Below are 26,147 nucleotides of genomic sequence, written 5' to 3'. Positions count from 1 at the left end.
TTTGATGCAGCCACTTTCCCTTTTGACAATAGAACAATGTTAGCTTCTTGACTCTTGTTCGCCAATGTTATTTTCAACGTTCACCTTGGATTTCTCTTTTTATATGTGGGCCCAGCGCCCTTACTGTAGAAAGGTTTGTAAACATGTTATGCTCATGACAATCCCATCTCTACATTTCTTGTATTGCTTCCCCAAAGCAACATTCACTTTCCATCAACCCAGTAACCAAATTGACTTTGGATTACCAGGGGCTGTCCGTGTCCTTTGCGCTCTCCTGTTATCGTTCTGTTGGCTTGGCGTGTGTCCCATCAGCCACAAAGCTTCTCCCATGTCCTTTCTAAACTGACGTGGTTCCCACTGCCTTGTTCCCCCAAGCGGCGGGCTTTCAGGGCTTTTTTTTTTTTTTCCTCTCTCTCTCTCTCTCCCCCTCTCCCCTTCTCCCCTTCTGTCCTTCTGTCCCTCTCTCCCTCTCTCCCTCCCGACTGGTGTGGGATCCAGTCTTGATATCTCCCAGCCAATGCAGCTCTTGTTCTCCCTCGTGTTCCTTCTTTTCTCGTCTGTCAGCTGCGGATCATTTAAACTTCCCGGGCTGATTGAGCAATCTCCAGAGACTAGACCGCCGTTTTGGTTTGCAGGTACTACTCCTACGTATTGATTCATCTCATCCAAGTGTATGTCGGTCTGTTCTTCAGGTACAGTGGAGGAAGTTGGGATGGAGTGTCATTGGGAGTGATCATTACTACTGCCTGCCTCTTCCTCGTCCCAGTTGTTACTACATTGTTCTCTATATGACATGGGTGAATAGTAGGAGTTGAACCGACGGTTGGGAGAGGGTTAAAATATGCCATCAGGGTATGCAGCACGGAGGTGTCATCGCTGAAGACAATTGGGTGGCATGCGAGTTTCCCCAATGTTGTCAGGTCCTCTCCCAGAGGGTCACCTCCCCCCAGGTGGTGCTCCCTCATATAGCTGACCCCAAGGTTCGGATCAAAAAGTGCCTGCCTCACCCTGGACACATGAGGGGAGGTTATCCCCACAGAAGCAGTCTTGACATTACCAAATTCATCACATCAAGCACTTTTTAGGAAGTCTTGATTTGGAACGTTAGCAGTAGGCACAACCTTAAAATCATTGGAACTACGAGATCTGAGAGTGGCCTAAAGTTTGCGAAATAACCCATTCAAGATTTCTATACTTTTATGCCCATTTTGCAACAAAATCCATCAATAGAACCCAATAACATGCTTAAGAAATCACAACATAAGACGCCTTAAAGAGGAAGAAACATTCTTTAAAAATACAGTGGGAGCAGACATTTTCTATTCTGTATCTAATATTTCATTAATTGCTTGGCGATGCAGGAGTTCATTGTTAAACAATGTACGCTGGTGAACTAGAATAGTCTAATTCAAGAAAAGATTTATCAGCGCGTTGATACAAGTGCAGTAGATATTGGAATGCATGTAGCAGTATAATTAACACAATTTTATACACTGGGGCCAATTTCAGGAGCAATTAGTCGTAGTTCTGCTCATTATATATCATTGATAATTATTAATATTCCCTTCCCATTGGCTTTGTGATGATGAATTTTCGGTTATGTTTAATAATTGTAATATAGCTGATAATACTGAATTGTGATTGTTAATGTTAAAGATCAGTTATACCGTGCACTATCACCACCGCAGTGGTCCCCTGGCACTCTAATGAAGTTGCAGGACATGGTAAAAAAAACAAAATGCTGTCCTTTTAGGGAGCTCACTCCGGCCAAAAGTCAATCAAACACTAACTTGAAATATGCTGCCTGACGTGTTGTGTGCCTGTGATGCTATACAATGGCAGATGTTTCAACTGGAGACCTATACCAAATCTTTGGAGCCCATTTAGGAGGAGTAGAAGAATAGGATACCAGCGTACTGAGGTCAGTACTTGTGTGATAGAAAAAAGGTGTTTGTGCATGTTATGAATTGCATATGCTGCAGGGTAAGAGATGGAATGGAAAGCGATTTGTAGGATTACGTTACGGTTTACTGGATTCACACACTTTGAGAAACTGTGAATCTTATTTTCGTTGAATTAAGTTGATGGATGGCCTGAAAATGTGATTTCTGTTGGAGATCATTTGTGATAGAAGCAAATTGTTTCTTCTTTGGTGCCCCTTACATCTTGAACTAGGAGTCATAGCACTGTAGACTGCAAGGCTATTACAGATTCATTGTAGGACCATGAGGATTAACACAGAGGCACAAGATGCACAAGAGGGTATACAGAGCAAAAGTGAAGGTGTTTTCCATGTCAGATGGCCACGTGATAAAACAAAATGAATTTGGAGTTAATTCTACAATCATTATACTTTATCAAAGCTGACTTTGAACCATAAATCTGCATATACTTGCATATCTTCACAATTCAAACTTCGGGGGAGCCTGCATTTTGTGGAACTGGCTCATACCAGGGACTATAGGTGTATTGGCTGGAATGCAATCACCACCGCCTTTAACTGCATGAAGAGGTTTATCTACTTCTGCCCTAAGCCGCAGAGTTGAATAATTTGAAAGAGAGCTTTAATGGCATTGCTACTTTCCCCAAACTGGTACGGTATATGGTTTACACGCACATTCAGTTAACACTGCCACCAACCAGAAAACAGATATATCAAAATCGCAAGATGCGCTACTCCATTGATCTGATGTCATGCGATTCTGATCTTCCAAAGAAATTAGTGTTGCAGTGTTTATATTTGGACAGTGCACAATATCTTAGAGAACACTTCTGCTAAATACTATTGCACCTACTTCATTACTTTGCTGATGCCAGGAAGGACATGTATAACATGCAGTGTGCACTGCATAACAAGAAGTCATGTTAGTGTGACATATGAGGCCCTCTCGCTCCAGAGACTCACGGCTTGCCCCCAGCTCCTCACCTCGGTCTTCAACACACTTCTGGCCCGGCAATCTGCACAATCATGATCACATTGGGAAAGGCAGCCTTCTTGCATGCCCTCTGCTTCGCAGCCTCTGCAACTCAGAGTTTGAAGGAACAGGACTATCACAGAGCAATCAGATGAAACCTCCCACTTCTGCTTGGATTGCCAACAAGGTCTTTGTAATACTGCCTTCTTACTGCCTCTGCGACTACAGCACGCACTCCAGTCACAGCTCCTCCCAACTGCCTACACTCTTAGGTTCCTTCAGGTGTGGGCCGTAGGCTTAATTGCCCGACTACTGCTACAGCAGTCCTCTTCAGTCCTCTTTCTCATCCCAGTACCTATGGGATTATGGGACTCATAGTGCTCAACAACTAAGTTTGTTTTTTTAAACAACTTCTTAATTTTAAGGGTAGATTTATTCCCCTTAGAACCATTAAAAGATGAACCTCTAGAATTACTTGCTACAGAGGAAGACAACTGACTTAAGGCAATATTACTAAATCCTTTTGCATTATACCTTTGGGAGTAAGGAGGGTTTTTATCCCATGATACGTTTAAAGATGTTTGTTATTAAAGATTGTTCCGGTTTCATGGTATTTGTGTCCAGAGTCACAGACTCTGTGGTTCAGATACATCGTAAGGGCAATAGGCCATTACCTGCTTTGGCAATCTTCAAAGGTGTTCCCTTTCAAAGGCCACATACCATGTCTCAACCCACGGGATCTCCTCACCACCCTGCGCCTTGTCTTCTTACAGGTGATCCTCCCGCAGTACACCACCCACAAGGTCAGGATCAGGAAGGGTTTGCCTTTCCCTGACCACCTGGGAGGAGACTTTAGGCAGGGGTTCAGTGGGGGATCCGTAACATTCGTCACAGCTCCCCTTATGTTAAAGTCAGTTTCTCACTGTCTGAAGCCCTATGGCCCTCTTATAGGCTCCCTTTTTCTCTCCTCAGGTTCATCAGGCTCCCATAACCTCGTCGGCTACCCCAGCCTCGATTATCAATGTTCATACCTCTCAATTGTGTTGTTTCCTCTGAAACATTTGCTTCCTGCTGTTGCTCCTCTCAGCAGCAAATGCATCTCTTGTGTGGACCTCGAGAGTCCGGGGTCCCTTCTGCAGTCTGGCCTCAGCATCGGTTATTAGGCCAGAGGCCAACCACGGATTCCTTGTTGGCGCGACAACAGACGACAGTTGCTTCTCATCTATTTCCTGGGCTTGGCTTCCCAGTTTGCCAACCTTCCAGCACCTGGTTAGCGATTCTCTTGCTCTCCATGCCACCGCTGGCTCTGCAGTCTAGCGTGGCTGTGCCCCTCCAGGACATCTTCTCATCAGAGGCTTACCTCTCCGCAAGTCACTCTCCTCCCTGCGTAGGTGTTTCTCTCAGATTCAAAGATCCTTGGGCTTTTATAAGTCATCACAAACAAAAAGGGAATTTCCTTCTTTGACTATGGTCCTAATCTTGGACTTTGATCATGGAAACGTGCTGCACCAATCACGGTAACTGCTATGGGATCATCTCTCAGTGGAATTACATCTCTTGTTGAAGGGCTAATCAATTTAGCTGCTACTTCTTCATAGATGGGCCCACATTCTAAAATTGATTAAAACAATATCAATATTTTGATAATCTCATGTAAATGAATTCTATATATAGTGCGGTTACATTGAGAGATGATCCCTTAACAGTTCGAGTAATCAGTGCAACATCAAGCAACATCCACTTGCTGGCTGCACTACCACCGTTTATTGCCTTTATTTTTTATTTCATTGTATTTTCTAGACGGAGAATAATGTTTGGTGAAGTGCATCCGTTTCCCCTCAACTCCGCACTTTCCACGTCTCCCCCTTCCATGCGCTTTTCCCTTTTCCAGGCACTGGAGCATTCTCAGTGTCACTGGGCCTAGTAAGATGTTTTGTTCTCCCCGTTTCCCCTCCCTTGCCTTGTTGCGCTCTGAAACACTTGTGTACGAACGCAATATAAATAAAATATCAATTCAATTCCCCCGATGAAAAACCAGGATTAATTCACAGGATGGACAGAAACATGTCCATTGTGCCTGGAAACACCATTTTGCTGCATAGTGCGCGTACACGTGGTGGGAATGATGGACACCTAAGTGCCATTGTATAGCAATAAGATTAAGTGGAACAAGGTCACAGGTTTTCATTAATAAGGATGGTCACATTTGTAGATGCACTAGCATTTGAATAATTAATGTTTGAGAATTGATCGCCGATATCCCCAACATATTGTATTTTCTATATGGAGAATAATGTTTGGTGAAGTGCATCTAGTGTATGGTGTAACCAATAGGTGCCATTTTTAATTCTTCAGCAAAATTTATTTTGAAACCATTTTTGTATATTCTTAAGTGTTAATTTATCGATCTTGTGTAGGGTGGATCAGAATACATGTTTGCACTTTTTGATACAAAAGAAAATTGTGTACATTTATAATGTAGATAATACATGTGGTTTCATTCCAATTTACTCCCTAAGAATATTGGATTAGTAAGATTTGTTAGGACATTAGACATGAATGAAAACCAATGCTAGTCTTCCAGAACAAAAGATGCAAATAGGTATCGAACACCACCAATAACATTATTCAAAGAAAAGATATGTAGTAATCCATTATGCATCAAAAGAATGCCCATTCACAAAATTATTTATTAATAATCCAACACACAGATCATTGCACGGTGGGAAGGTTAGCCTATGACCAGTAAGGATGCAATGACACCTTGAAGGGCAACAAAGCGCTGTATTTAACAAGAAGTTGGCAAGTAGTGAGGATCACAGACAACTGAGTACACGCCACTCTACTTAATTTGCTATGTGGTACGAACGTACTTGCTGCTGAGTGAAAACGAGTTGGGAATGCATTTTACCAGACATATACCCAAATCTAGCCAGGACACTGCTTTTAAAAGAATGTTTGGAGTCCGCAATATCAGAGCAAGATCACAAAGCATTGTCAGTGTGATGGTGGTGATTATTCAGCATATAGCAGGCATAAATAAAATATTGGCTAAGATGGGTTGCAAGGGTTTGAATCTAGTAATGGGATGACCTAGGGATTATGGGTCATACATATGTGGTGGGTCATTTTGCATGGCGTCAGGCAGTAACACTGCCTTGGCTAGAGTACGCATTACATGAACCTATTGGTCTTGGGTTCTTCAATTGCTAGAGAGGTAGGGAGTACCAGGAGTTCATTCCAGAGTCTGGGAGCAGGTTTTGTCTATGTGTTATCTCTTTGCTGGCTGAATCTCCATTTTAGACCATGAGCGTGTCAAGATGAAGATGTTCTTCAGTCACATACACTTCATTATGCTGAGAAAACAGGATCTCCTTCAAGTAAGACATTTTTACTTCTCGATGTCCCAGTTTGCATGTATATCAAAGCCAGACCAGAAGAAGACTCCATGTTGACGGATTTAACTAATTTGTTCATGGATACTGCCTAGAGATGTCAGACCAGGATCTAGAGACAAACGCCCATTTCTTTCATAGAAGGACTTACTACTGCCATGCACCTAAAGGTTCAAAGGAATTTTGTGAGGCCAAATGGAAGGGCGCAGTGCTGAAGTGTACTTTCTAGATGATAACATGGTAGCAAATCGTGTAGGTCCATGGCCACAAAGTGGTGGGATAAAGAACTTTAAAAGAGATAGGTTATAGCTAGCAAATTACTTGTACCAATTCAAGGCACTTTACCATCACCATAGCTACGATTTGTTATAGAAATCTTTAGAAAAGCCATTCATTACAAGCCATACAAGATCAGCCACAAAAGAGAAGAGGGTGGTGATCGATGTATCAATAAATCAACTGTTCAAACAACTTCCAATGACCGAGGATTCATTTAAACTCTGGCTCACCCTGCATAGGTTGTTTTTGGGGCTAATCCAGATCATGCAAAAATGAAGTCTCATTGTCCAGACTACTCGACTTGGCATTGGCAACGTGTACAGTGTGCACAACTAATGACAGACATGGGTGTAATTTTAGGAGGGAACAAGCGTGTTTGTCCCCCCCAACTTCCGTGGTACACCAATTTGTCCCCCTCATTTGGCAGGGGCCCCTTTCCTCTGTACGAGATGTTACATGCAGTAGGAATTATGTAAACCAACTACGCTGATGATACTCAGTGCCCAATTCCACTCTCAGGTAACTATGACTTTGATATATGATATGATATGGCATTTATAACGCGCCTATACACAAGTGTTTCAAGGCGCTGAAAATATGAACAAGGTCTTCTCTCTGATGATAGTAGGTACTGCGTCTTAGCTCAGGAAGCTTGATACGGACTATAAGAACTTTGTGATAGCAGGTTGATACCCGGCCTAAAGTTAAAACACTTAGGGTCTTCTTTGATCAGGCGATGAATATGAAAGCGCATGTGAATAACCTGGCTGCCTCCTCCTATTAAATTAAGTTATTAGGCCAACTGAGACCCTTTCTTACCAAGAAGAGCTGTGCAAGCGTAGCTAGGGCCATAATTGGAGCAAACCTCGGCTACTGTGGAAGCCTACTTCAGGGAATTGGTAATGGTGTGTTTTCTAAGTTGCAGGTCATTCAAAACAGCACAGATCGCGCAGTTGAATGCATCGAGAAAAGAGAACAGCTCTCTCAGCAAGGCGATCGCTCCATTGGCTGCCGATGGAGGCTAGGATCTCCTTTTGCCTCCTTTCCCATCTACACAAATGCCTATTCGGTTAAAGTCGAGTCCATGTGTAAGACGGTCTTGGCTGCCTTAGCATAGGACTTTGAGATCAAACAACGCTTTTCTCTTAAGGGTGTTAAGGACGAAATGGACTCTTAGCCACAGTTCGTTTCACTGTTCAGAACCCAATTTAAGCAAGCCCTCAAGACACATTTATTTTCTTGATTTCTTCCTTGTCTGCTGAACAGCCCTGATTGATCACAGAATACTATGCTTTTTCTGTGGTTTGTTATCGCTCTTATGTCTCCGAGCTGACAGTCTTTAGCGCTATATAAATAGTTATGTCATGCCACCCGCCCGCTGATATTTTCAACAAAGTTACTCCACTGAACAGAACACCGAACACGGGCTGAATCTGATGATGCAATCCTGTGTTCTATTGCAGCCGAACCAGGTGATTGCGCAGTTACGAGATCATGAATGAAAAAAAAATGTAAACCAATAGTATGTCCCAGTTCTATAATCTACAATAAGAATTTGGCCTTTACCTGCGCACTTTGATCGCGGAATACCAGGGAATATGTTCCACAGGTGAATCCCACCGAAACGTCACACCCCTACTGCTGAGAAAACCGCAGGCCTTCCTGCCCCCATCATGAAACATACAATGTTAAATGTTTCGCCACTGTTACAGTGCGAGGGTCTCCTTAAGAGACTGACGCCGGGTCACGTGGGTAATGCCACGTGACGAAGGACGCAAGGGGGAGGGAGCGACGAGGGCAGTTATGTTGTGCATCTGAATAAGGAAGACGTACACACAACCTCGGCGTGTCTGTCCTCATTTCGAGTGCCCATCCGGGCCCAACAACTGGCGACAAGGTGTCTCCAGGACCGCCTCCGCCTCCTCCTCCTCCTCCTCCTCCTCCTCCTCCTCCTCCATCCTCCATCCTCCAACAGCGATCCTGCTGTAGCTCATGCCACAGGCAATTCCAGCCTTGCCGCGCGCGCCTGATCCCAGGCCGCCCTCCTCCTCCTCCTTCTCCTCCTCCTCCTCCTGCACTACGACTGACCGATCCTGGCCCACTCAACACTGCCGGTGCGCATATGATCCCAGACCCACCCTCCTACACACAGCAGCCCGAAACCGGCCTGCAGCTGCATGCGCATCATCCCAGGCCCGCCCTCCTGCCCTGTGCACACACGGACACGCAGAGCACCTGCGAACAGCCAAATCCGAGGCTGCCCTCCTCCTCCATCACGGCCACGTGCATACCACGTGCGCAACGGAGCCGCCTGACCCCAGGCCCACCCTCATCCCGAGCCAGTGCAAACACCAGCACCATGTGGCCCATCCTCCAGCTACAACGGTGTTTCACGCACTGCAACTCCACGCCAGCAAGACAACTGGCCCGCTGCAGGGTGCACGAGGAGTGCCCCCACATATCGACTGCACGGCAATCCGCCAGCAGTCGCACCAGAGGCCCAGCAGACTCCAGAGAAAAATGTGGGTGATACCCCAATACCTACAGTGACTGCACAATACTGCAGGCCCAAGCCTATCCATCTGCAGCTCCCGAGACACCACACAAGCTGCAGCCACAGGAGGCCCAATTGACATCACCAACAGTGACACACCCACCTACCGCACCACCACCACCTCGCTATGAGCTCGCCCCAAGATCAGCAAGCTCCAACCCTTCCAGCTCCTACAGGAAACACAGCGGCCACTGCATGGCGCATGCCCCCCCCTTCTCCATGATCCCTGAAGCGGACAAAGGCCCGAGGTGGGTTGAGTGGCTAGAAGATTTGAACACCTTCATAGATGCCGCGGGGGAAGAAAAGTCACCGAGACTATGCAGTATGTTCCTAAACCTAGCAGGGAATGACATCAAAGACCTGCTGAAAACCATTCCAACGGCTAACAAGCTGACTTCTCAGCACTAATTGCGGCGCTAAATAAGAGACTGGTAATCAAGCCCAATAGGGACTACGAAAGGTACATATTTAATCAGTGCACCCAAAGGATCAACGAGACCGTTGATGAGTTCATCACCCGCCTACGAATAAAAGGAGTGAATTGCCAATTTCATGCTTTCTCACTTGATGAGGCCATATGTCAGAGTAATTGAGGGATGCGTATCCCAGACCCTAAAAAAGCAACTCCTCAAGAAGCCAATCACCATAGAAGAAGTAAGCGAGATGGCTAGGATCGTAGAAAGGGTCGACAAACAAGTAACAGATAGCAGGCACTACCGTGACGAAACAAGATAAGAACGAATTGATGGCGGCAATGCAATCCAATGCCACCAGAACAACAAAGAGTGCCTCCAACCCCAACTACTTAATGACACTGAGAACCCAACGCCAGTTCTATCACTGTGGGATGGCTTTCCCCCAAGACAGGGACTTGTCCCGCATTATCCCAGAGATGTGGCAACTGCGGCAGAGAGGGACACTTTCAGTCAGTGTGCAGGAAAGGCAGACCGTTTCCGACACGACTGCCCGTTGCCCCCCAATTCAAAATGCCCAACAGGAACCCACAAGCTCAAGCATACCAAACACGTCCCTACCACCAAAACCCGAGAAGATATGTCAGAGTAGTTGAAGACGTCTACCCGCCCTACGAGAACCAAGAAAATGAGGGACACCAGCAGGTATCCCACATAAGAGATGAATATGATGGACCCCCAACACACCAGATCTATTATGAGGTAGACCAACAAAGACTTGACTACGAAGTTGATCAGTATGACCAATAACTCCAAGACGAATACGTCAATCTCGTCATGGATGAAGGAGAAGCACGCATTGCACCCAAGATACCAGTAGAAATAGGAGGGACACAATTCTGCTTCCTAGTCGACTCAGGAGCCACTGTCAACATAACGGGAGAGAAAGAGTTTCAAATTCCCGACGAACCGACCCCGATACCATCCGTTGCCAAGATATACCAATGGGGCGCCGCAACCCCTCTACAAACAGTTGGCTCTTTCAGTCATCGACTCATCCACAGCAACCACTCCACGACAGACATTCAGGTCATTCGCGGTCCGACCAAAGGGAGATGCCACCTTAGCTAAAGAACTGCCGCTTGCCTAGGACTCAGATATACATACTCAAGAGGGTGACAAAATCCACTCAACAGAGCCAACTCATGAGACAAGCGACAACTTGTTCAACGTCCAATCGGGGCCCATCCGAATAGACACGATGTCGAAAGACACCATCATAAAGGAATTCCCACTTATTTGCAAGGGCCTAGGGAAACTAAAAGGAGCACCCGTGAAACTCCACATTGATCCCACCATCCGACCCGTTCCGCAACATCCGAGGAGGGTTGGCTTCCATCTGCAAGCGGCAGTGTCTGCCGAACTCAGACGACAACTGGAAGACCGAATAATCGAATCAGCTACGGGCCCGACCCCGTGGGTCTCCCCATTAGTACTTGTGGCAAAAGACACGACGACTCAGACTTTTGCACGGACATGCGAATAGCCAACCCCGAGAGCGTCACCCAGGCCAAGAATCAGGGCATGATAGTACAACTAAACAAGTCCACTCTTTTCTCCAAACTCGACCTAAATCAAGGGTACCACCAAATGGTACTCCATCCAGAATCCAGAGGAATCACCACCTTTGCCACGCACGATGGGCTTTTTCGCTACAAGCGCTTAAACTTCGGCATATCATCAGCTGCAGAAATATTCCATGAGGCCATCAGACAAATCATTCGGCCAATAAGAGGTGCACTGAACTATAGTGACGACATTCTTGTGTATGGGCGGTCGAAAGAAGAACATGATGTCGCCCTTTGTGCTACGTGGATGGCCATCCAAGATGCAGGCCTCACCCTAAATGTTGACAAATGCCGGCTCAGCAAAATCCAAATTAAAATTCTTCAGATACATATTCTCCGCAGATGGAATGACCCCTGACCCCGACAAAGTTGCCACAATTTTCAACCTTCAAGAACCGAGACAAATAGTGGACGTCAGGTCATTTCTTGGCATGGCAGGATACTGTGCGAGGTATATACTGCACTACGCCACAATCACTGAAGAACCACTCCGGAAGCTACTCCAAAAGGAGATGCTTTTTGCCTGGACAGCGGAATGCCAAGAAGCATTCGACACCATCAAACAGTCATTGGCAGAAGCCAGGAAACTCACCTACTTCGACCCGGACTGGCACACTGAAATAGTGGTCGATGCAAGCCCGGTAGGACTGGGAGCCATACTCGCCCAGACCAACGGAGTTGACACCCACCTGAGACATGTAGTGGCATACGCCAGCAGGGCACTGGCACCACCCGAGTCTGCATACTCACAAGCAGAAAAGTAGAGCTTCGCCGCAGTGTGGGCGTGTGAACACTTTCACAATTTCAGAATAGGAAATAGGTTCACCCTTATCACCGACCATCAGGCCCTACCTTCGCTGTTTGGGAATCCACGAACAAAGATGCCCCCCCAGAATTGAACGGTGTGGGGCATTCGCTTACAAGAATATGATTACTGGATCATCCATCGCCCGGGGTGTGAACACAACCTAGCTGATTATCTGTCCAGATACCCCACAGGAAAGCCAGCACCGAGATCAGGTGATATGGAATACATAAGTTCCGTCACCACGAATGCACTGCCCCCAGCGATATCACTGGAAGCCATCGCCCTGGCGTCAGCAGCCTATCCATCCATGGCCCTGGCGATCGACCTCACTGAGCACAACAAGTGGAAAGACTACAGGAGGGCACTGGTGACACATCCCAGTGCAAACACAGACGAACTAGAGAGGCTGGCAGAAGTTCACACGGAGCTAGCCATAAGAGACAAAACCATACTCCTCAGTGGATGCAGACTGGTGGTTCCAGCTGCCCTACGGTCAGACGTCATCAAGACAGCCCACGAGGGACAGCGCGCAGCGGACAATACCAAACGGCAACTATGCTGCCATGTGTGGTTCCCCTTCCTTGATGCTTTAGTGGACCGGTGGGTAAGGAACTGCATGGCGTGTCAATGCACGGCCAGAGCTGAAGCACCCATACCCCTACAGCCAACACAGATTCCAGAACACCCGTGGGAAAAAGAGGTAGTGGACTTTTATGGTCCCCTAGAATTGGGGGGCGGGGGGAGGGAGTACCTACTTCTATTTATTGACGAACACTCAAGGTTCCCAATCGTAAAGAGATCCTCGTCCAAAGCTTTCACCCAAATAACAGCCGTCTTTGACAAAGTCGTGAGCGATTGGGGAAAACCAGACGTCATCAAGTCAGACAACGGCCTGCCATTCTGTGGACATGACTTTGCAACATTTGCCAAGCACCTAGGGTTCAAACACCAGAAGATAACACCTCGCTGACCACAAGCCAATGGTATGGCCGAGAGATTTATGTCATCCATCAAACAGCCGCTATAGAGAGCCCGACTAGAAAACGTCAACTCACACCAGGCTCTATGCAGGATGCTTCGAGACTATCATAACACACCACACAAAGCCACGAACAGGACCCCTGCCGAACTCATGGTAAAATATCAAGTTTGCACACGGATCATACGACATCCAGCAAACAAGCCAGAAACAGATCCTGAAATCCTAAAGAGAGACACGGAGTGGAAAGAAAGAGCCCGCACACAGACAGATGAAAGAAGAGGAGCACACTCTAAAGAATTTCAAGTAGGCGATGAACTGTTGGTACAACAGACAGCAGTCAAAAGACTGATTCCCGATTTGACCCACAACCACTACAAGACACAGCAGTAAAAGGAACCATGGTGACGGCCGAAATTAAGAGAGAGAAATAACCCGGAATAGCTCACAGTTCAAGCAAACAGCGACAAATGGAAGCGAGAGACTTCAGCCCTCAGATCCAGAACCCATTCCACAAGATCCTCGAGACACCGTATGGACGCCTCCAAGATTCTCGCCTCGCCCAGGAGCAAAGAGAACGGAGAGGCCAGAAAAGGACCCAGGAGAAGCAGCCCCCAGCCGGCCCCAAAAAGCTGTGAAGAAACCAGAACGCTTGGTTGAAGTATGCTGATAATGTTGTAAGGACATTTTGTCCGGGGGTGATGTTACAGTGCAAGGGTCTCCTTAAGAGACTGATGCCGGGTCACGTGGGTAACATCACGTGACGAAGGACGCAAGGGGGAGGGAGTGTTGAGGGCAGTTATGTTGTGCATCTGAATAAAGAAGACGTACACACAACCTCGGCGTGTCTGTCCTTATTTCGAGTGCCCATCCGGGCCCAACAGCCACCAGGAAAAAAAATTAAATACACCAGATAACCTTCAACTTCCTGGGCTCCTCCACTCTAAAAGAATGGTTTTAAGAAGACCATTAGAACTGCAGTACTGCTCAACCACCATCAGATGTCTCCTTTCGGTGGTGGGGCATTACACTTACAGTGCAGAAGCTATAGAACAGATTGCTTAAGGGAAATGCGAGATATCGCAAAAATGTTTAACTGAAGGGGCAGCTGAGGCATTTAAAAACGGGTTAGCAGAACTAAAATGTCGACCCTAAATTTGAATTACTGCCTCCCCCTGAACTTTGCAACACCCTGCGGCCATGTTATGCTACAGTGAGGAATACAAATGGAGAACAATACCAGCCACAATCTACGGTCTCTTTTCGATCTGTACTGAACAGATATCGCACATCCCCTCATTGCAATTTAACATGTACTTAAATGCACAGCAATGTCTTCAGACTAGCTAATGAGGTCTTCCTAGCAATTATCAAAAAAGCATGTTGTACTGGCCCAGACACTTTCATGCACAAGCAAAATGTAAATTCTGCAGATTTAACCATCTTGCGCATATTACCAATCTTCAGCAGTGGAGATCCAACAACACTACAGTATAAAGTGTAGTTTGACCTACAACTACATTTTGCACGTAGAGGACGAGAAGGACTACAACTACCCTGCAATACTTTTATGATTTGTATGGATGAAAACGGAAGACAATTTGCCACAATTACATTTTATGAAGAAACCAAAAATCATTCCTCCCTATCCATTCGTTGTTGTACTGTGCATAAGGGAGCAATGTATGCTACACCAGGAAATCCATCTCGCCCAGTCTATACTCTTCAATTGTACATGTCTAAATTGCCACTTAATGCCCTGTGCTTCTTTGTGTATGCCCTAAAACGAACACAAAAATAGCTCCCCACTTCTGCAACCTGGTACACATGTAAACATATAGGGTAAAGAATTATTGGTGCCTTGAAAACAATTTCAATTAAAGCTAATCTGGGAAATATTTACAACCACCATTGTATCCGTGCAACTGCAATACAATTACTTGCAAATGCTAGTCTTGCAGGTTGGGAAAAAACAATCCACAGACATCGATCTGAACCCTTGATTAAAAGTTACTGGCAACCACATTCTACTGAACGCCGTCAATGGTCCAACATCTTAACTACCTCTGGCACAACCTATCCACTGCTATCCATACAGAAAAATAATATCCCCACATCCCCAATTTCAACCTTCTGTGAGACAGGCATGGTATCAAGAGAGACACAGACTCAAAGATATTAGTTTCAAAACCTTTATTTACAAATGTTCCTGGGTTGGTGTAATGCTTAACTGGCCCTAGCACTAAAGGGATGTGTTATGTGCCCAGCCCCGCGGCCAGGAGCGCGCGCGGGCTGGTGTGATTAGAGTAGGCTGCACGGCCTGTGGCGTAGCTCCAGCCGGAGCTCAAAGAATACACTGCACACCTAGCGAGGGTATGCCACGGAAGTGCCTCCCTGTGCTCGGAGGCGGGGCCTTCATTAAGACGCCCTGCGTCACCGCGTAGCGGGACGCAGGGCGGATGCAACAGGATGGTTCCCTTAAATGATGTTTCTAAAGGCTGTCAAAGTCTGAAAGTCAATGAAAACAGGTATTTGTCTAAACCTATGCTTGCCCTCAGTCTGTGACAAACATGCGTTAGGAAATCTTTCAAAAACAAAAAGTGCTGGTTCAACAAAAATAGGAAACCAGGATTGGTTTCAGGTGGTCTTCTCACCAAGTATAGATTGGTCAGCTTCAAAAGGGCGTGTTCAATCCGAAGGGACTGTTCATAGGACCTTCTCCATAGTTCAAATAATGTCAATGGGCCTCATTACAACCCTGGTGGTAGCCAAGACAGGCACAGCTGCCGCCGGAGTAGCATTTTTCCCGGCAGCCTGAAATGGGCAATTACCGGGTTATTACAGCCTTGCCGGTCCCAGTATTTGCCCATTTCTGGGCACCGGAAAAAAAAAATCTTCCCCATTCCAATAGGGCTCAAATGGGAATGGGGAAGCCGGATGCACAGGCACCGTTATCAACGGTGCCTGTGCCTACGAAATGCTGGGCTGGCGGGTGCCTTTCACCTTTCATTCCGCCAGGTCAGACCTGGCGGAATGAAATGCACCCGCGAGCACAAATCAGAGTTTGCCGGTCCGGATACAACGGTACCGGTAAGCTTACCAGTACCTTTATATCCAGACTGGCAAACTCATAATGAGGCCCACTGTCGCAAAATAATCCAGATTCCACTTTGATAGGCCTCTTAGGGTTTCCTTTCCCAAGCTCAGGCCCCTCTTGAGTTTCAAAGCATGAGTTCAGTTTGTCAGGATGTACCTTTCTTTCATATACAGTTATATACAGTTCTTTCAAGGGGTAGCATCACAGACCTTCTAAAACACCAGGTTCTTTGCTCCTTCTAAGCGCAACCACTCCAAGCTTTAACCTCTCCCTTTGATTTCCTGATCTTCCTTCTCTTCACCTTTTGATTTAAGGGGCTTTCTGCACCCCTTCTTGTTCCCCTCGTCTTCTTGACTTCTTTCTTGTGCCCACTGACACCTTTAACTTCGCCCATGCACACTTGCACCTTCTTTGTCCTTGTCCTTGTGCACCTGGCACTTTCTCCAGCTTTCCCGTGCACACTTACCACTCTGTCGGGTCGCTTGCACCCTCTTTAATACAGTTCTTTCACTTATGCACCACTTTCGCGCTATGCTTTTCTTATTTTCTCTTCTTCTTGTCACTCAAACTTGCGTTACTAGTTTCTTTTAATGTCATTTCTCTCTCTCTCTCTCTCTCTCTCTCTCTCTTTCTCGCTCTCTCTCTCTCTCTGCCGTTCTCCTCTGGCCCCTCGATCCTGCTGCTCTCTGCTCATTGGCTTCTCTGCTCCAAACAAAGTCCCTAGCTCGCTCCTTCACCTGAGCAGAAACACACCTTTTATAGTTGGAAAAACAATCAAGTGGAGTCAGGTGTTAGTTATAATTAGTAAATGCCTGACTATCAATGGGACAGCTCAAGTTATTTCGACAGTTGGTTTTCCTTACACTGCCCAGGTTATTCCTATGGGAAATCATTATTACTCCTGGTTGCCTCTTCCGCGTCCCACTATTTGTTGGAAATGGGGAGGGGGGAGTTGGAATGGGTGTGGAAATACCCCATGAAATCGGAGGGAAAGGGTTTTGACAGTAGAAAGGGATTGTAGGGCTGATTCTGTGCCCGTTACTTTTCTAGGGAGTGGTCTTAGTTCATAGGACAATCTTTTAATCTGGTCTGCTGAGTGATTACAGGGACAGATGTCTTGAGGAGGTTTATGACTTGGACAGGTAGAGGATGAAGGGATCTCAATACAGGAACTCTGCCCTTGTGTCCCTTGGGTCTTCTTCCTCCCACTTCTCGGGTGAATGACTCCTTTCTTTCCCCCCTTTGGGTCATAACCGGCAGGATAGGAATCACAGGCCATGACTCCTTAATATAAATTGTGGTAATCAACATAGCCCATGAAGCCGTCCCGGATTTCTTTTCCCCCCTATTACCCTGTTCGGATATTACGTCTCGCCTGGGGTATCCCCACTCAGACAACCCTGGGCTCCCCTACCTAGGTGATCTTCCCTCACTAATCCACACCCAGTGTTGAGATCCAAGAGCGATGGCCGTCCCCATGCCATGTGAACTTTGAGTTTAAATGGGAGAACAACCCCAGGTTTCTCACACTTCACACACTCTACTCAAAAGTTATCCTCATCCACTCCTAACGTTTCCACTTTTCAAATGTTTCCATCGCTTTCCATGCCAAAGTGCAATTCAAGTGTCAATTATATGTTAATGTAACTGCATTCCTGTAATATTTTAAGACCTCAAAACTTTATGCAGACTGTTAAAGATTTTTCCAATAATATTGTGTGGAACATTACAGCTAACTCCTGAAAGGTGTACTATTTAAGCCTTCATGTTCAATAATAGAATAAATATATACTAATAAATACAAATATACTGATCCTGACATCACCTTCTGCTTCTACGCTGTCAAAATTATGACTTGCATTGTACACTTAATGCGTTCTTTCTACAAATAGACACAATGCCTGCCTATAACAACTATCCTCACCCAAAATGTCGACAACCAGATCATTTATATGTTAAGCTGCAGTCTAATCTTTCACCAGATGCCATTTTATAAATAATTAATCTCTGCATCTCCATACCACGATTTACTGCACTGCCAATACTCTAAGATAAGGTAAGTACATTATGGCAAAAAGGGTGCTAATGGCCATATGAGGAACACGGGCTGTACCAGTTGGAAACGTCTGGGGTCCTTGCAGCATGGAAAGAATGCAATCATTGAAGAATCCTGCACGATTCCCTTCTGTAAATTATGTAACTCACCATCAATATGTTTTATGATTTTTTCCACAAAGGTCACCAGGGGGACTCGACTTTCTGGTGAAGTCTTCTAAAAAAAAAGGACAGTGACAAAAAGTTGGGAAAGGGATCCTCCCTTAATTAAACACAAAGCACTGCCTGAAGTAAGACAGAGCTCATTTCACGTTTATCTTCAATCGCCCATTAATGCAGAAATGGCTGGTGAATAGACCCTCTGTTGTGCAATTACATGTAGACTTGGAAACGTGAAATGGGCAAACTCACTGATAACGAAAAATTATCAGACATATGGAAGAGGGTTGCTATATCTATGTGTGTGCACAATTAAAAGGATAACATGTGCATTTGTAGTAAATTGTACTTTACACCACAAAGCCTACACAAGATGACCCCACATGTCAGTGGACTGCTATATGGATGCATCACGTTCCATATTTGCCTGGAAAGCCCTCATATATGAATAGAATGGGTGGAAATTCCAGCCAAAGTTAAGAGTGATGGGTGTTTCGCTGCTAATGGAACCCAGTTGTAGCCTTGTTGGGCAGGATCAATGACCACAGCATCGTTTGGATTAAAACTCCCAAGAGGAATCAGTCACACAGTTTCTAGTGGTGGCGAAGATCTGTATTGTGCTAGCTTTGAAAACCGTGCTCATGCACACAATTTAGGGTGGGCATTGCTATGGAGAAAAGCACTGCATCAGTCAAGGGGGAATGCAGTTACTAAACGGAGCAGTGTCTGACAATCTCGAGTCCTTTTTGTGATTTTACAGAGGAAGTGGTGGGACCCAAGCATACTATTCAGGAATTCAGCAGAGTCTGGGGAGACCTCTTCGGTCCTTGTGCTGTATTAAAACTGCACCTACTTTGAGTCACCATCTCATGCGTGTGCAGTTTTTCTTATTGAATCTAGAGAGTTCTTTCTTGTTTCGAATTTCTATTGTACTTGCGATATTTGAAAGAGGGCTTTTTTTGCCAGGAAGAAGAAATTGTGAGTTTGAACGCCGTGCATTTCTAATTTCTGGGATATAAAAATATTTTTCTAAAATAAAAAGAATCTATATGCATTAAGAAGAACAGTAAAATAGGATAGGGAAGTAATCTATTATGCGTCCTCAAATCTTAATCTCCATTAGTAGAGCGCCAATGCACAAACAAATATGCATATTCCATCAGTCCATACATTTGAATTGATTTAGAAACGTCCAGGTTTTCAAACGTTGACATTTTGAGAATGGAGAAATTTGCATAGGGTAAAAAAAACACAAGCAAACACCAGACAAGCCACCAGAAATTTCCTACACCTTCCACTCTGGAAGCTACAAACAAAAGCCTTCACACAATAGGCATTCATAGCATGGAACGCCCTCCAACACCACACCGGTATCACACTCTCCACCACCACTCCGCAGAAGCCTAAACATGTACCTCTTTCCCTGCTAGCCTTGTTCTATCCTCATCTTGCTAACCCAGTCTGCAAATTTAAAATTCTTGAGCAAACATCATATGGAACACAATTCACAATTGCAGTGCACAGTATGTTACCATTACACATATTGTTTCAAGTGAAGAAATACATACTTCAAGTCCTGTACGCTAAAGTACACTGAAAGTGAACAGAAACCCCTGAGCAGAAGAGTCACAGGTTGTAGTAGGTCAGGTTATGCCCGAGGTTGGTGCAGATTTTGTCCGTACATGAGCTTGGTAAACATCCCATGCATCTCTTGGTCGATTGGCCGAGGACATCAGTGATCGATACGTCTCCTCGTTGGTATTAGCCCGGGCTAGGTCCGCTAGCCAATGCTTCAATGTGGGGAATCCATTAAAATAGAAGCCAATATTTCACTGTTGTTGTATCATAGCATCCAATTAAGTACCACATGGGATCCTGCCGAACTACCACACCCAACATTAAAGTTCATTCTGCACAGGCACTAGTCCAAAAGTCCCTTAGCATGGGGTACTGCCATGTCATATTTAAGTAGTCAGGATTAATTTTGCTATATCTGTACATCTGGCACCCGCATCTACATCACATGCGTGTATTCTCGCTGGTACATAGCTGTTCACGTGCAACGCCTTGAATTGCGTAGCCTTCAAATTTGAATTGAACGATAGGTCTTTAGTGAACATGCATTTTTATATTCGACATTTCATCTTAAAATTCTACTTCTGACATCTTAGACCATTTCTCACAAGCTTTATCTGAACCGGATACTAAATGCAGACACAAATGGGAATTGGCCAGGGATTGCGTATTGGGCTTGGAGGGAATAATCGCCCACTTGGTACGGATGGCTGACCGTAGGCGCAAGTGTTGCATAGTAACTAGCAAACTATTTCCCCATTTTTCGTTAATCATAACAAATACATTGTTTACAGATAAATCAGTTATTGTCTTGAACCCCCCACTTCTTTCCAGCACTTTTTAGATTGTTTTAACCAGTGTGGGCGACCTGTCTAATATACACCATTGCAACTTTTTCCACCTCCTCCCTTTTGAACTTTGTAAAGTGCTCCAAGAACCTCTTGGTAGGGCCAGAACTGTGAAAAAGAAATTCAAATAAAATATATGGTTTATTTGTGACCGCTTTACAATAGTATTAGGCAAAACCCAATGTTTTCCATTACAAAGACAATCAGCATTTAAAATTAAAGTGGTACATTTCCAGTGCAGTGTGATTTTTAACAGTTTACCTTCTCATATTTCCGTTTTTTGGCCAATGAGTGAGACACCGTCTTTGTTGGTGTCCAATGAAGAGGTGCGTTTTCTGCACACAGGGGAAGGCAGTAAGGCTGAACTTTGGGTTTGTTTTTTATTCATTCATGGTCAATATGGGTAGGCGGGTGCATTGTCAGATCGATAACCGAGCTATCCTTCTCCTATGAACAAGGTGGGGGCCAGGTTTGATTTCTTTAGACTGGTATATGCCAGTAGTAGTTTCTTGTGCGCTCTTCTGTTCGCGTTAAAGAATAATGAACAGTGAGAAGGGGTACTCATTGGCAAAACTCCCTGCTTTTGGGGTTTTGCGTTGCACTTCTAGAACATGTCACAAGCATAATATTGCACAATTCTCTTCCACAAACTACTCACATGCACCAGTCTTCTCACTCTGACCAACGGAGCGGGATATCCCCTCCAAAAAAAACCAAAAACAAATGATATTGACATATTTACCTGTCCAGTCTCTTCTTCCAGCGTTTCATAAAGCTTAATGCTGTAATGGTGTATTTTCTTCAGATTTATTCCGGGATGAAAGTAAGTTGTTAAGCCAGCCTTGAAAGAAAGAAAAAACAAACAGAAGGAATAGTTAGAGAATGTTATGTTAACAGCTACTGTATTGCGGCTTGCTGAGGATAACCGTTTAACTCCCTAACAGAAAACGTAAACATATCGGATAATGACATCAACCCCCTTGGTGACCATCACGCTGGTCTACTACCACTTTTCCCAGTCGCAGCGCACGGACAACTGGAGCTGAAAGCGTGAGATGAAAGCAAAAGCATCTGTCCAATGAATGCAATGGTGGGAGAATGGAAGGAGGGACAGGATCCTTCCCTTTTAAACATCCTCTCAATCTTCTGACAAAGGACAATGATTGGGAGAGGTCGACTAGGGTGCTGAGGCAAGGAGGAAGAGCAGTAATTTGGACATTTTTGAAAAGCAACAGTATGTTTTTCTTACAGTGTTATTTCGTTGACAATAAACTTGGTCTATTACACCTAACAAGTAATAACCGATTTCCCATCATAATAAACACGGATTAGCGATAGAAGTCTCTATGAATCCTGGTGGCGCTCATGAAGAAGACCGATACAGGTGGGATAGAAACAGTAATCACATGCATAGATCAGAGTTAGGCACTCAGAAGGAGATGGTTGAAGAAACAGCAGAACGAACACGTGTGAATAAGCTACAGGAGAGGAAACCAAGAGAGAAAAACAAGGCAATATGAGCATGAAAGCACAAGAGAGGAAAATATGGACACACTGCAGTGACGACATGGAGACAGTTCTTACATTGCCAAATCAGTTCCTAAAAGAAAGTTCTCAAAGACCAGTTTTATACAAGATGATATTGATTGTCCATGAGATGGAGCTTGCGACTCTAGGCACAGCAAATGCGGGACCCATGTCGGGCCACTCGAGTCAAAGCCTATTTTTGCACAAGTCACCCCCATTGGGGCAGGTGCTTGGAGCCCTATGGCACACCTAACTAATGACTTCAAATGAGGGTAAAATGCATCACTGCTTGGTTGTGTTCTCATGAAAGCGATGTTACCTATCACTTTGGGATCTACCAAGCTTGGCTTCCATGTGCCTTTCCACCTTCTTGAACGGAATATGGAAGGCTTGGCGGGTTGCCCCAAGCAATGCCAGTGTCAATGAGGGATTCCAAATCCCCTCCATGCACCTTCAGGCACAACCGAGCCACAGGCCACACCGCCAGCAGCTTTCACCCCGCGCGACATGCGCACATTGTACCCTACAGGGAGATGGCCTGCAGGAACCGTGCTCATGTAAAGAATTGGAGGCAGTTTCATGGAACCTTTTCTCGCATTCCGTGCACGGATAAGGTTTTTCTTTTCACGTCCACCAAAAAGGGAAACAAAGCTGTTATTACACGTTTACACCCCGGTAATAACAGCTATTCCTAGAACTGAAGGCGATCTTACTCATTTTACGGCAGTGACAGTTTTACAGCATTACACAAATTGCCAGTGGTTCTGCATTACCATTGCAATTTACCAAACTGCACCGCCACCTCCAACGTGACTTGCATCGGATTTACACAAACTCGTCTAATGTGAACCTGTCGGCGACTGCGCCTTTCACTGATCATCAAACGCTCCACTCGCCGATATTCGAACAAGATTACCAGCCTTGTAATGTCTCTCTTAAGTGTCTCTGAAAGTCTCGTCTTGAGGTTACTGGGGACAGTGGACCCCTCTATATTATTCTCTTAACTTGACTTATTAGGAACAAATCCTCGGATGCAGTTCCTGTCTTTCTCCTTGGGATAGTTGTTATATATCCAATCCAACAGTTATTCTTATTCTGTTTTTGAGCTTCATTCTGTTTTGAGAGTAGAGTAATGTGTCCGACCCTTCAATACTTTGGGCCACTCTCTGTGAGGAGTAGGACACGCCTCATAATGTCTTTCACTCTTTGCTTTCGGGCCACTCACTGGACGCAGAGTCAAGACTTGGGCATGCAATTGGCTGAGGCACCAATGAAAAAGTGGGCCACAGTTGTAAAAAGCAATTCATTCCTTTTGTGACAGTTTGAATAGTACACAAAGGGGGGGTTTTGATAAAATGTGATGCAAATTGTGCAATTTAAAGAACATGTATTCAGCAATAATGGTCAAAACTACTAGCCGCATAGTGAAGTAACTCATCAAACTGGTCCACATTGGCCAAAAAAGTGGCAGACTTTGACCCAAAAAAATGGGGCCATAGTATTATTTTACGTTTTTGGTTCAGGCATTGACCTATTGCCCAAGAGGCCAGTCCGAGCCTGCTGTTACAAGTAGGCTGAGCCTGAGTCTTTCACTCTTCTTATGTTCGATCTCTACTGGAACTAATGGCTGGGGGTATTCCTTTTTCCCTTGCTCCCCCACCCCCGTTTCTCCCGCTGTTCCCAGTTACCTTTGACTTCCACTATGTTTCTGAACCGCAACAGCGTGTTGCTTCCACCCGACATAGAACCCCTTTCGTGTCTGCAGCAGTTAAGGCTTGGCCAATTCGAAGTTCCCAGGCTTCTCTTCCCCCTTAACGGAAGTCCTTCCTTCCATTTTATGACAGATTGCTGGGTCCTCCCAGCGGAGCATTGTAGTCCATCTTCTCTGTTTGTTGGACAGTCTTCATCCTCGGTTCAATCTTCTTCGTTACAGTTTTGTGGCTTCCAAAACATTGAGTAATCGATACTCATTCCTCACTCTTCTTCTTCCCAGTGGCTCTGTTATAGTGTGCTTCAACTTGGACCTTACGTTCTGTATCACAATAAGACATGGTGGCTTGGTTTGATGAATGGGACTCAAGCCCTGAGCTTATTGTTGTGTCAAAAGAGAGGGCTCTAGGGAGTCCCTCAACAGGACAGGAGTCCTTGTCCGCCAGAGGGGAGTCTCTCCCTGTGAGGTCCCACTTACCGCCACCCCTAAAAGGATTGTTGCGTAGTGGGCTCACCTGCCTAGCCTCACAAGGAGAAGTAACTGAATCCTTCGGTTCGTCACATACCCTTTCCCCTAGGAGTCCCTTATGACGTTCCCTTGATCTTTTTCCTTTCTGTGCTCAACCTGGAAACAGTATGGTTGGAGGGCAAGGAACCAACGCATTGTCCAAGCATTGGTATCTTGTCTGAGGCTTAGCCATGCAAGGGGAGAGTGATTAGTTATGAACCTACATCTTCACCCTGTTCGAGAATACTTAAGGTAGGTTATTGCTCACTTAATGGCCAAGACCTCTAGCCCGATTTGTTGAGTAGTTTTGTTGATATAGTTTTCATCTAATATAAAGAACAGGGTGATCTATTCCATCGTATTCCTGAGAGACGACGTCCACAATACCCACTTAGAAGCATTAGTCTGAAGGATACATTCCTTAAAATATGGGACTTTAAGGACAGGTTCGCTACACAAGAAGAGTTTTAAGGTGTCAAAGTTGTGCTGATCTTGTTTATTCCATTGTAGCTTTTGGAGGTTCCGCATTCTTAAGCTTCAGACAAGAAGTGATGGTAGAGCAAGTGGGGATAAATCTACAGTAATATTCCCATCAAGTCTAAGAAGGCTCAGAGCACTCTTGGTTTTTGGTGGTGGAGTAAGTCTCACAGCTTTGAATTTCTCTACCTTGTGGTTGCACTAACCCGTTTCCTACAAAGAATCCCAAGTACCTAACGGCAGATTCTGCCAGGTGAAACTTCTTCGGATTCGTCATTAGGTGAGCTTTCTTTAATGCCCTTACTATATCAGAGGTGGAAAAGATGTTCCTCCCAGGTATAGCTGTGAATGACTGTCATTGAGGTATGCACTGCTAAAATGGGAAAAGGGCTGCAACATTCGGACCATTAGGCACTAGAAAGAGCCGTGGGTGCTGTGCAACAGAAAGGGTAGCACCTTAAATTGAAACAACCCTCGGGAGTGGAAAAAGCAGATTATTTTTATGTCAAAGGAGAGGGCTTTAGGAAGTCCATCAACGGGGCAGGAGTCCTGGTCCCTCAGAGGGGGAAGTCTACCTGTGAGGCATCGCTTAACGCCACCCCTAGGGGGAATTCTTGCAAAGCGGCCTCGCCTCTCTAGTCTCACAAGGAAAGGCTACTCCCTGAGGAGAAGTGATTGAATCCCTTGAGACCATCTCTGATTCTTCCTGGAACAAAGTTGGCAGCCCTTTTAAAAAGAAATGGCAACAATTTTTCATTTAGGTATCTTAATATTTGTAGATAGTCATTGTTCAATCATGTACGTGTGGTCATGCAATGCCTAATATACATATGAAGCCAACTAGTAAATAATGTTTCCATAATTTATAGCAGAAGATATACAAATTAATTGATTTAGTCGAGAAGAAAAAACAAAACCCTTGTTGATAGAGATTTATGTAATGCAAATACAGTAACATATTACTGATTTATATGTTATTGTTTATTATTGAATGAATATTAATTCTATTCCTCAAACAGGTTATTGGTGTTAACCCCCCCTTATTTCAGTCCATACAAGTAGCGCCACAAGTACAAAGAGCAGAACACAGTAGGGCAGCCCCACTGTAGTGTGCAGCCTTTCTTGCAGCCACATCACAAGAGTTCCCTGCAAGCTTGCAAAGCCTCTGGTAGGGTTGTCCAGGAAATGTCCCATCCACCTCATCCTTCTTCCATCGCGAA

General features: G+C 45.1%; 1 protein-coding gene across 1 annotated transcript in view; it reads right to left on the bottom strand.

Annotated features, from left to right (window-relative positions):
* The window catches only part of DMGDH (dimethylglycine dehydrogenase), an 834,031-nt gene that overhangs the window by 711,461 nt on the left and 96,423 nt on the right, over nucleotides 1-26,147 (bottom strand). Inside the window, exon 3 of the mRNA XM_069627418.1 lies at nucleotides 21,448-21,546. Within this exon, the coding sequence (XP_069483519.1) occupies nucleotides 21,448-21,546 (99 nt within the window). The remainder of the gene's footprint in view (nucleotides 1-21,447; nucleotides 21,547-26,147) is intronic.

This window comes from Ambystoma mexicanum, chromosome 6p (genome assembly GCF_040938575.1).
Source record: "Ambystoma mexicanum isolate Mex_15411 chromosome 6p, UKY_AmexF1_1, whole genome shotgun sequence".
Taxonomy (NCBI): domain Eukaryota; kingdom Metazoa; phylum Chordata; class Amphibia; order Caudata; family Ambystomatidae; genus Ambystoma; species Ambystoma mexicanum.
This window is presented reverse-complemented; position numbering and strand designations above follow the sequence as displayed.